The following is a 12,715-nucleotide window of genomic DNA, read 5'->3' as shown; positions in this document are numbered from 1 at the left end:
TGTACCTCTAGAATTCGTAGTTTTATAAACTATGCAAGACAGTTTTGAGATTGTATTAATTATTTTTTGTTTATTATTTGTATATGTCTGTCTCTCTTTCTCTGTAATTATAATAATTTTATTCAGTTTCTTCATTTGTTTAAATAACATAGAGTTGTTCCATGGTTTTCCCCTTAATTTGGTGCTTTGATTAAATTATAGGGGAGACCGGGGTAAAACGGTACCCTTAAGGATAAAGGCTTATATTTAGGTTATTATTAAAAAAAAAATTGAAAATAAAACGACTTTGATTTAATATAAACCTTATTTAAAGTGGTGACACAAAATTAAATAATTATTTTTATTTTTGATCAATCAAATCTTAATTTGAAAAAAACATAACAATTTACGGTTTTACCCCGACCCATGGGTAAAATAGGGTACTCCACGGATTCGAATTGGATACAAAAAATTGACACAGACTTAGCATGTATTACATGAGAAATTATATAAATCTTCAATTTTCTAGTCAGTTCATCCTTCATGAGCCCATTTTAAATTTTTTATGCATTGTACCCATCCTTCTTGTAATGTTGTTAATGCGCATATTTCTTTACAATAAATACATTTATTAGGGGAAACCCAGGTAAAATAGGGTACCAGGGTAAAACAAGAACTCATTAATATAACAAAAATTATATTCCTGATTCAGTCATTAATGAAGGTATGAGGTCCGTTTTGCCCCTTAACCATACAAAGTGTATTTAAATATTATACAGACATATATCGTATGTAAATTAAAAATACGACTAACGAAATTATAGTTAAAAATATTACAAATTAAGTGACTTGAGTGAAAATTTACTCTATTAGTCCAGATTTTGTACTGAACACTTCGAAATTATCGGAAACTTTTAAGAATTATGTGCAGAAATGAAAAATAAAGCGTTTGGAAAGTAATCAAGCGTCAATGTTTACAAATTTTTGCTGACAAATATCTTTAAGTAGCACCATTACATACCTTCATTAATGACTGAATCAGAAATGTAGTTTATGTTATATTAATGGGTCCTTGTTTTACCCCGGTACCCTATTTTACCCGGGTTTTCACTACTTAAAAAAAATGTTTTTTCACAAAAGAAACAATTGGCGAGGCAAGTAGACCGTAGGTCGAGTGAGCCATTCATTATCGTCTAGTGTAAACAGTCGTTTCGATATTGCATGACATGTTCATAATTGCGGCACTTTGTGTACCGCGTGCAATCGATAGAACGTCGCCAAGTTTTAATTGAGAATTCATGCAATATCGACTCCTCCCAAAACGACAAATTAAGAACGATAGCGAAACTTTCTTATTTTCTTTCCATTTTCTGTCTTCTGCCTCTGCGACACTCTTGTCACGTAGAAAGCAATCTGACCGATCGATCTCGATTAGTCTTTTTAGATTGCTCGCGTTATCACCTAAATGGTTCTTATATACCACCAAAATACTACGTTCGATTAAAAATTAAGCGTAATAGTCTAAAAATACTACGATCGATTAAAACACTCTATACGATACATTCGTGGAAGAAAATTCCAGTTTTGCATTCCTGTCCCAATTTCTAACAAAGTATTTTCGTACTTCTTCCAATTTTATTTGGAAAGATCGTTGTGTCAATTTGATACTGCGTTAAATTCAAAAATAAGAACAATAGTTTGAAAATTCTACAATTGATTACAGCAGTTTGCAATACATACGTAATACAAAATTCAAATTTTTTATTTCTGTCAAATTGTTAATCAAGATTTTTTTTATATAATTCTTGGAAGTTATTTATAGAAAAATCGTTGTATTAGTTTAATACTACGTTCGATTAACAATTAAGCACAACAGTCTGAGAATACTACAATTAGTTACCTATATATAACACTTATTCCATACATTCATATAGAATAGTTAAGTTTTTTATTTCCATCAGATTGCTAACAAAGATTTTTTCCATAAATTTCTTGAAAGTCTAGTTAGAAAGACCATTTTATCGATTTAATACTATACATTCTATTTAAAAATGAGCATAATAATTTGAAAATACTACAATCGATTAAAACACTTATTTAATACACTCGTAATAGCAAATTCTAGTTTTTTATTTCTGTCAAATTGGTGGCAAAGTATTTTAGTAATTTTTCGAAGTCTATTTAAAAAAATCGTTGTTTCACTTTAATGCTACGTTCAATTAAAAAATAAGAACAATAGTTTGAAAATACTACAATTTATTACAGCACTTTCTTCATTCATTCATAAAATAATCAAATATTTTAATTTTCTAAAATTGCTAAGAAAGATATTTCCCATATCATTCTGAAAAGCCTAGTTGGAAAGATCATTGTCTCACTTTAATACTGCATTCAATTAACAAAGAAGCATAATAGTTTGAAAATACTACAATTTGTTTTATAGCACTATCTCCATTCATTCATAAAATAATCAAATGTTTTAATTTTGTAAAATTGCTAGTAAAGATATTTCCCATATAACTCTAGAAAACCTAGTTGTAAAGATGATTCTATCGGTTTAATGATTATTTCGAAACAGAAAGTCTATATCTATATATATATATATATATATAAACTGAATGCTGCTGATGTAACAGAAAATTGTGATGCAAATAATTATGCTATAACGTTACAATAAACTTGGGTATAATTAGGAAACCCAGTGTACATTGCAGGAAGCACACAATTACAGCATTGGAATATTGTCCTAATTTCGCAGTGCAATTGACGCCAGTCAGTCAGAAGAACCTTATTACAAACATTCGCGAGGAATGCATCTGAAGCTGACACATTCGCACAATTTAGATATCACAAGCTGCTACGATGACGCTTCCTATTCCACCGGACATTATTGAAAATTCAAATTACGTGCTGCATTTAATATTAAATCGCTGGCGCTTAATTAATAAAATACCGGCATGTCCGTCATACCTGAATGATAACCTTAATTATCTCTGCCAGGTTCAACTAAACCGTGAAATTCGTCGAGTTTGGCAAAATGAAACATTTCATTATCTCTCCAGTTTCTACATGAATTATTTTTACTAAAAAAAAAAAAAAAAAAAACATACAACTAAACTGTTACGCAATTACATGGCTGACATTCATTATGAAAAATTGCTCGCCTCTGACAGTCGTTGAAGTTACGAGTGGGAGGATAGTTAATTTTGAATAAAACACAGAGAGAGAGGAATTTATTATAAATTAAATTTAAAAAAAAATGTGCAAAAATTTGAAACAGTTTTTCGATTCAAATAGTAGCAACTGCAAACTTTCCTTTAATCTCGAAGATTCCAGTGCGTTAGTGCAAGTATAAGCCGACGTTTATTTTGGCAAGGTTCTAATCCCCTGGTTTTATTTAGCTGCCTCGTAAAATTTGCATGAATTCAGCATCCTACGAAGAGCGAGGAGTGGAGAGGACAAGGTCACACCATTCTTCTCCAGCCCAGGGATCATTCGTTCTTGTTCCCTTCACCCACCCCCCCCCCCCCCTCTCAACATTAAAAGTATCCGTACTTCTCCGCAAAGACCATCCATCCTTCCAGAAATCCACCACCACCCCCAACTGCACTACTCCCACCCCTCCACTTTTTTCTCTTTCTTTCAAACATTTTCTCTCTCTCTCTCTTTCGTTATTCTCTGTGTATCTATTTGACTCTCTACCCAGTCCCCACAATACATATAAAGCACATTTATAATTATTTTCAAGAAGTTAAATCACGCGAGGATCATTTAGCGAGACGATTCCATGCACCCAAGGAAATGTACAAATAATTAAACTGTATTCAGTAGAACGTTATTGATAAGAGAATTACGACGTCGACTAATTGATCCAGATTAATTGCCATCTTATTTGGATACTCTATAAATTACAGTTTATGTATAGTTATTTGCCAGTGCTTATCTTTAGAGGAACTAAAAACATCAGGCTACAAACTAATCGAGAGGCACGAGTTTGTCTCGACAACAAGTGTATTGAATAATCATTTTTGAAAGATTAAAATTTTATTGACGTATTTTTTAATAGCGTATAATTCGTCGAGCATTTTTCACGAAACAAATCCAAGCTCGTTGAAATTGTTTTGCCTGTGAAGAATCCGGAGGAAATCGTAGGGCGAATTTTGATTGTCTGGAAATGATTAAAACTTTTGCATATTCTGTCTATTACAAACTCGTGCCACTTCATCCATTTTAATAGCTCTGCTGAGGAAATATAACCGGATTGTTTTGAGAAATAAGTTTTCGCATTCAAAGTTCGTTGGAAAAGACTGTAAATCATAATACACTAATCTCATTACCCGAACGACACCTAGAAACGTCTTATCACGCGTGATAAGCATAAATCCTAGGTACGCGTCTTAAGAAAAACGTGACTATTTTCCGTGATCCCCGCTGCCCCAACCAGAGTCCCTTTAAAATTTATTTCTCTCGTGAAACAGCGAGGTTTCTGCTTTCTCTCTCTCTCTCTCTCTCTCTCTCTCTCGAGTTTTCGAGCAGTTTATTAACAATGATCCAAGAACCGGAAGTTAATAATTGTTATTAATACTTCAATTATTGCTAAATGTTATAATTGTTATATTTCATCATTTCTTTCAATTTCAATGGATTTTTCTTATCATAACTGTCGTACGATTATTTAATTTAATGCACCATTACCTTTGCTCTAGTCGTATACGTGTAAGATATTTATTAACATTGAGTGAAAATGTTTGGATTGAATTCACGTACGTTCCATGCCTTCTGCATGCTATATATAGAACAAGAGAAAAGAGGGAGGGAACGGAAGCACAATCTGAATCCCAGTAGAGAACTCGTACTATTTGCAGATGCATACGTTAAATCTATAGGGACAAGTAGCCGAGGTCATCCTGTGGATTCCATTGTGCAACGTTGTGAAAGGATCCCATGGAATCTGTTACTGCGACAAATAAACCCTATTATAACAGCTAATTATACAAAATATTCCCATCAGATTCGATCAATTTATTCATACAATCGAGTATTGATTTTTTATTTAACAAAAGTGTAGCAAAAGGGATTAAAGAATACTCTGGTGAAAGTAAATGTTAAAATTTGACTAGGTGACCTTGTGCAATTTTTAAATGGATGCTGAGGGTTTGGATTATTCTCAGTGTTTTCATGTAACAGCTAATTATACAAAATATCCCTATTAAATTCGATCAATTTATTGATACTATTAAGTATTGATTTTTTACCCAATAAAAGTGTAACAAAAGGGATTAAAAAATTCTCTGGTGAAAGTAAATGTTAAAAATTGGCTAGGTGACCTTGGTGCAATTTTTAAATGGATGCTGAGGGTTTGGATTATTCGCAGTATTTTTGATAGAAAATGGCTGCCCCGAATGCGTCATTCCTATACGTACGTGATGGCAGCAGTGACAGTTAACTACAAAAGGAATTATCCTTAATTTGCCAAAGTCTCACTGATGACATCGAGAGGGACCAACTCCAAACTCTGCAGGCCAACTTGGTTCGACCTTAGTGGAACAATCCTTCAACCACCTCTCATTCTCTTTCCATCCTTCTCACACCCCCTCCCCCTCCTTCAACCCTTCACCTTTAACCTTTTATTTCATTTCGACTGCTCTCATCAGTCTTATCGAAGACTCGCTTTATCCTCTTTCGTTGGTCATTTATTACTGTAACTATTAAAATAACCACTTTGGCATAAAATATATTTTCTCCTAAATTCTTTAACGATTTTATATATATATATATATATATATATATACATATAATTTGCAAAAATTGACACTTTTTGCAAAAAAAACACCAGGATATAATTTTCCTTGAAATTTCACGAAATCGACCAATTCCATCGAGCCAGATTGAATTTCACTCGAGCAGCCTTGAAATTAATAATCACTGCAGATAAATTATATCACCATACGATAAATTACAAAATAACAATTGGTGATTACTCTGCTAAATTATCTGGAGATTGCGCAACCAATTGTAGGATCTTCGAGGTTAAATATAGAGAGATCGATATACCCTGTATACATGGATGATTAAAATTGGGGCATTAAACAATAACGGATGTTATAATCGAGCAGTTTAATTCGGATTTGTCGAGTATCGAGCGAGTGGCTCTGGGTGGGATTGGTTATATCTAATCTAGCCTCGTGATCTGGTCGATCTGCTAAAAGTCTGCCGATCGGATTAAAGCTCGTCGTCTCGCATTACGACGGCCATAAAAATTCATTGGACTTTGGTTCTCCGCGTAGCCTGGCTCTTATAGATTTTGAAAAAGCTGATGAAACGATTGTGGTAATTAGGGCTTAATTGCTCGGCAGCTTTGGCTAATTGAAACTCTCCTGGGCCTCGGGTCCAGTGCTCACTTTTTAAAGGCTTCTGCCATTATGCACCCTCCATATACATATATAGAACTCCCCCCACGACCTAGCAATTTCCAATTTAATAAGCCCATTGTATTCCTTCATTCCCGAAGAAATAATATTTCTCTCGTCCAAGCAAAACCTTCCTTCTGCTGTTTTACCATTGTATTATTTTATCGTTCAACCATCCATGTATATATTACATTATCGAGCTGGGATGCCTTGTTTGCTATTTTATTTTTCATACAGATTTCGTAACTGATCCGAAACAGCTCATTTCAATAATCGATCGAATCTATCCATTCATTCGACTCGATCGAGTGAAAGGCCTCGGCTAGAAAGGAAGTCGAGATACCTTTCAGATAATTAACGATTATATAAGCCATTGATAGATCACGCTCCTTAATCTCACTATCAGTAATAGGCACTTATCAGTCAATAATAATACTCCACTTTTCCTCATAGTTATATCTTCCATCAAAACACTCTAATTGCTCTCTCTGCCAACTCTCATTATCATCATTATTATTATTCTCAAGCTGTTATCATCCAAGGTCGAAACTCGAGAGATATTTATTTTTTTGTAATTTGGAACTCTTTGTAAATAAAACTTTGCTTCTCTCGAACCTCTCTTATCCATGTATATCACCACAGTCACGTTACTTTTAACATAGAAACAATAATACAGCAAATAAACCATTCCACTATAAACAAATTGGAAATATTTGAAACTGCCAATGAAAGTTTAGCATTTTCCAGGTGTTTGCCACGTACGTAAATAATTACAGCTTTACGTTTGACGTTGGGATGAGAGTACAACGATTGGTATGGTAAATAATGGGTGATTTTAATGGCATGAGAATGTGGTTGGGGTTGGAATGGTATATATAGGTTTGGGTAATGTAACGGTTAGGTTACACGATAGGTAATATCGTCCCAGGCAGCAGCATCAACCTTTCGGAGAGTGGAGATCCAGCCAGCCAGGCCACAGCGATTGCTGGAAGGATCAATACTTCCTCTCGTCGCGGCGCGTCTTGCATTCAATCAGGCAAAGTCCCCCTAACCGAATGGCTGTTTCTGCTTTTCAGAACTGAACTCCACCTCCCCGTCTATCGGGGATCTTGGCGAGCTCGTGGAGGATGCAGAGAGCGACGAGCAAAACACGGACGAGGAGGACACCATCGAGGATATCCTCTACATGCGCGGTGCGTCCTTCACGATACACTTGGAGGCACCAGAAGCAAACTCCACCGTTGCAAATGCCACCAAACTGCGAGAGATGTCTAATGAAATCCCTCGAGCAGAACAACGACCCACGTCTCAGGTTACACATTTCTTTCAACTTGTATACTTTTTCCTTTTTTTCTCTGGACTAATTAGGAATTTTTTCTTTTCTTAATTACAGTTTAATTAGATTTTTTAGTCGTTCGATATGGCCAATTTTTGGGGGGTTTTTGTTTATCGAAGAAGATACATTTTTTTAAGATTTTTCAATTATTTTAGATTAATTTTTGTCGAGGATTCTTGGGATTTTTTGTTGTTGTTAATTAAGTGGCGTTTGAGTGGATTTGGTGATTGGGTGAATATTGTTTTTTCTTTTGGTTTTAGTTGTATTATTGCAGATGAAAGGGGAAATCAAGCTTTGCAAAGTTTTGGATAAATCTGTATAGTCGAGAATTCCAGGAATCCCTGTGCAATTGTGGTGCAAATTAAGATTTAGAAAGCGCAAGGTGGTTGAGATTTTCTTAAGTCTGGCCCATCCCGTACACACACACCGGTTAATCTTTATTCAAAGAGAGTGGTCTGAATAAAGCGAATCGGACTCGTGCAACAGGTTCAATTCTACTCCAGACCTTATATCGTTTTGTTTCTTTTTGTTTTTTAGAATTCACCTACGAATTTTCTATGATTCTTCATCGCGATTCAACGACATCTGCTTAGTTTTTAAAACGTTATTATTTTTTACCACAAAGTCAAAGAGAACAAAAAAATTAATTAAATTTTCACAAAGGTAATTTTTATTCTTATTAAAATAAAATGCTCTTACGAATTTTTCTATGATTTCTCATCGCTATTTAATGACGTTTGCCTAGTTTTTAATACGTAATTATTGTATCACAAATACAAAGACAACAAAAAAATTAATCAAGTTTCCACGCAGGTTATTTTTATTCTTATTAAAATAAAAAAATGAAAGCTTTTTCAAAACCATTGTAAAAAAAGCTTTACTTAAATAATGGCAATGGATTATTAGCGGAAAAAATCGATTTGAAAATTGGGACGCCCCAACTAGCTGTATAAGAGAGTAGTGTGCCTCGACGACGGTATAGGCATGACTTTTTCTACTTTTTTGTACTTGCCGTCGAGACACTACCGTGTCTCTTGATTCACCTACGAATTTTCCTATAATCTCTCACCGCTATTTAACGAAAAATGCCTACTTTCCAAAACATAATTACTGTACCACAAACTCAAAGACAATAAACAAAAGAATTGAATCTTCACGAAACTTTTTTACTCTTATTAAAATAAAATTCATCTACAAATTTTTCTATGATCTCCCATCGCTATTTAACGAAATTTGCTTACTTTCTAAAACAATTATTGTACCACAAACTCAAAGACCATAAACGAAAGAATTGAATCTCCACGAAACATTTGTATTCTCATTAGAATAAAGTTCACCTACGAATGTTTCTGATGTTTCATCGCTATTTAAAAACAGTGGCCTATAATTTTGAACACGTAATTATTGTACCACAAGCTCAAAAACAATAAAGACCAGAATTGAATCTCCACGAAGGTTATTTTGACTCTTATTAAAATAAAATTGGTATTTTAATTACATTTGTTTATCCCCACTTGTGTGTGTGAGCGTGTCACCTGCCCCCAGTACAAAAGAGGAAAATACATAAAAAATAAAAGAGCCTGTGGCACATCGGCGAGTTTTATTTGTTTTGCAGAGACATTTGTTATATTCCGTCGAGCCACGGGACGATACTTGAAATATCGCAGGAATATCCAGCAATTACAGCAGCATCGCGTTGCAAACGAGACTCGCAATTAATTAATTGATTTTCGGAATAACCTCTCATTATTCGAACCCTATGAAATCTATCGTCGTGCAAACATTCGTATAAAAAATGGACGATTGGAAGAATTCGTAATTAACGGAAACCGCAAAGGCCGAATATCGAACTCGATTTTCATTAAGCTGGATGATTAATATGGCGAATTTCGCCCTGTTAATATTTAAATAATTAAACAAAAGTTTACGTGGAGGTTCGATGGTGCAAAGGCCCTCAGAGGGTTCTATATATATATATATATATATATATATACATATTAATTCGGTTTGCAGGGGTGTTTGCACAGCTAGGGTGCATAGTGAAAAAGTGCAGGGGAGCAATTGCATTTGCAGCGAAGCGTGGCTCTGATTGGTGCTCTTGTTTGTCCCAGGGTCCAAATTTGGAGCAAAAACTGCCCTCGACGACAGAGTTGGTGGCAAACACGGAGCCAGCTTGTTCGTTGGATTGCGGACCCGCTGGCAACTGCTACGTCGAGCAGCAGTTGCTGGACGATGTGAATGTGATCGTCGATGACGAAGACCCTGAAAGTGCTTCGACGCCCAGAGAACAACGCGACGAGGTGGCTCCCAGAAGGAAACAAGGATCCTTCAGGCAAAGATGCCAGTGCCCTCTGGGCAGAACGGGCGATCGATGTCAACTCGGTAAGAGAGACTCTCGCTACTTCTAAACTATTCCCCTTCATCCTCTTCGTGCCCTTTCGTTCTAATGCTCTATTTACCATTGTGTGCACTTTTTATGTATTTTTTTTTGTGTATAGTGTGGAGAATAAGAGATCGATTTTAATTTGGTAAAGGATTCTTCTACAAAGATATCTGTTAATTTTACTGATAATTATAGGAATTTTTATTAAATTTTGTTGTCATATGATGTAAAAACAAGTGATCGATGTCAATTCGATAAGAAACTATAATCCTAAACTATTCTCGTTCATCCTCTTCGTGCCCTTTCATTCTAACAGTCTACTTACGACTATATGAAATTTTTATTCAATTTTTTTTTGTCCATCGTGTGGAGAACGAGCGATCGATTTTAACTTGGTAAAGGATTCTTCTACTAAGATATCTGTTGCTGAACTTATATTTAGATTTTACTGAAAATTATAAGAATTTTTATCAATTATTTTTATCACGTGGTGTAAAAACAAGTAATCGATGTCAATTCGATAAGAAACTATAACTCTTTCTAAATAATTCTCGTTCACCCTCTTCGTGGCCTTTCATTCTAATAGTCTATTTACGATTATATGCAATTTTTATTCCATTTTTTTTTTTTGTGCATCGTGCAGAGAGTGAGCGATCGATTTTAAGTTGGTAAGGGCAAGACATTTTCAAGGATATTCTCAGTTCTTCTGATGCTAGTCTCACATTTGCAGAATATACAAAAAATGATAAGAATTTGCATTAAATATTTCTGTTGTGTGATATAAAAGACATGGTAAGGAATTCCCCTGAAATATTCTTATTTTGCTGAAAAATTGTACAAATTTTTTCAAAATATGTTTGTCGAATAATTTAAAGAACGATCGATCGATCGATTTCAACTTGTTAAGAGATTGCCTTTCAAAGACATTCTCAATTCTCCTCTGCAGCCCTTCAATTTTAGTAATTAATATACAAAAATTACACGAACTTTTATTAAATATTTTTATTGCACGAAGTAAAGAACAAGCGATCGGTCTCAGCTAGGTAAAAAAATTCCCTTCCAAAAATATTCTTATTTCTCTTGTTCCCTTCAATTTTAAGAGTACACACAAAATTACACGAATTTTTATTAAATATTTTTATTGCGCGATGTAAAGAACGAGCTAAGCGATTCCCCTTGAAAGATATTTTTATTGCACTGTTTTATTGGCCTTAAATACACAGAGTACCAAAATTTACGCGAATTTTTGCAAAATATATTCTCGCATGATGCAAATCTGTAACATTGCTCGAAATAGATTAAATTTTATGATAAACTCGGTGGGGAATCTTTGCAAATAATTTAGTTTTATCCGCAAGATAGATGCAAAGCTAGATTGAAATTCAGCTTTAATTCCTCGGGGATCGTGTCAGTATTTGAAATTTTCCCACCGCCAAGGCATGTAGGACGTAAATCAGGGATGATACAGCGTTTCCTGTGACCCCACGAAATTCTGCGCACTGCCCCTGCGGATTCTAAATTTAATTTAGGGTCTCGCAATGCATTAAAGCGGCAACTGCGAAAAATGCCCATGCGTGACTCCATGGATTCAATTCAAATCACTAGTTTTATCTGATTAAATATAATCGCGAGGAAAACCGATCAAAACAAATTTTCAAATTAATTTCTCTTTTATTCGCACTTCCCAATGTGGATTAATTTAATTCTATAGTTAGATGAACGAATTTCTCGTTGAATTAAATCCGAATGGAGTGGAAAAGAGCAGAGAATTTCGTGCAGATTTTCGGTAAGAAAATGTAGTAAGGAATTCTGCATGTTATAGTAAGATAAGGCTGCGAGGATGACGATGAAGTTATAAGAAATCGAAACGCCATTCGAAGTTAAAAGTTGCGAATTTTTGAGGTATCGTGGTCAAATTCAAATTGTTCAAATGATCCTCCAAATTAATTTATTTCTTATTCATTTTGGAGAAATTGATTCAAAATTCGAACTGGACAAATCAATTTCTAAATAAATTTGTTTTATTTAGAAGAGATTGGGTGAAATTGTAACAATTTTTAGTTAAGAATATTTTGCTGATTTATGATATGCAATATTTGTACGAAAAGAAGCATAAGAAATCACAATTTTTGCAACAATATTTTGTTACTCGATTGCAGTTAAACCAGTACAAAGATTCTAATAATAAGATCCTCGAGTGTGACTGTAACTTGTTACAATCGTACCCATCATCGGTACAGTTGTAACAGGGAAGAAGGGTGTGGGTTGCATCCTACCTTCTGGTGTTTCTCTGCATTTAATTTTTTTTATACAACAATTTAGAGTTAATGCATGACAAATCTTGGGATCTCTCTCTCTCTCTCTCTCTCTCTCTCTCTCTCTAGGATAGTTTCTTTTCTAAAACTAACTGCGCAGCCCTTTTCATAATATATATAACGTGACAAATCCAGACGGGATTTTTGCCACGTTAAGAATTCTGAATTTTCGCGCCTAGCGGGCGATTGGTCGTATGTGAGAGCTTTCGCGCAGACCCCAGCGCTACCGCAAGCACGCGGTGAGGCCCAGACATGCCTAGAAAACCGGCATAAGCGACAGACGTAGATGCGA

The 12,715-nt window shown here is 34.7% G+C and overlaps 1 protein-coding gene across 5 annotated transcripts in view; it reads left to right on the top strand.

Annotated features, from left to right (window-relative positions):
* Nucleotides 1-12,715, top strand: part of SP2353 (EGF like, fibronectin type III and laminin G domains protein pikachurin) — a 165,595-nt gene that overhangs the window by 72,923 nt on the left and 79,957 nt on the right. For all 5 annotated transcript variants that reach the window (XM_066743189.1, XM_066743196.1, XM_066743205.1 and 2 more), the window contains 2 exons: nt 7,466-7,701; nt 9,837-10,107. In XM_066743189.1, coding sequence (XP_066599286.1) covers nt 7,466-7,701; nt 9,837-10,107 — 507 coding nt within the window. The remainder of the gene's footprint in view (nt 1-7,465; nt 7,702-9,836; nt 10,108-12,715) is intronic.

This window comes from Prorops nasuta, unplaced genomic scaffold (assembly GCF_024137725.1).
Source record: "Prorops nasuta isolate Cenicafe-Biocafe unplaced genomic scaffold, Cenicafe_Pnas_1.2 PNAS00002, whole genome shotgun sequence".
Taxonomy (NCBI): Eukaryota; Metazoa; Arthropoda; class Insecta; order Hymenoptera; family Bethylidae; genus Prorops; species Prorops nasuta.
The sequence above is the reverse complement of the archived record's forward strand: the minus strand, read 5'-3'. Positions and strand labels throughout refer to the sequence as shown.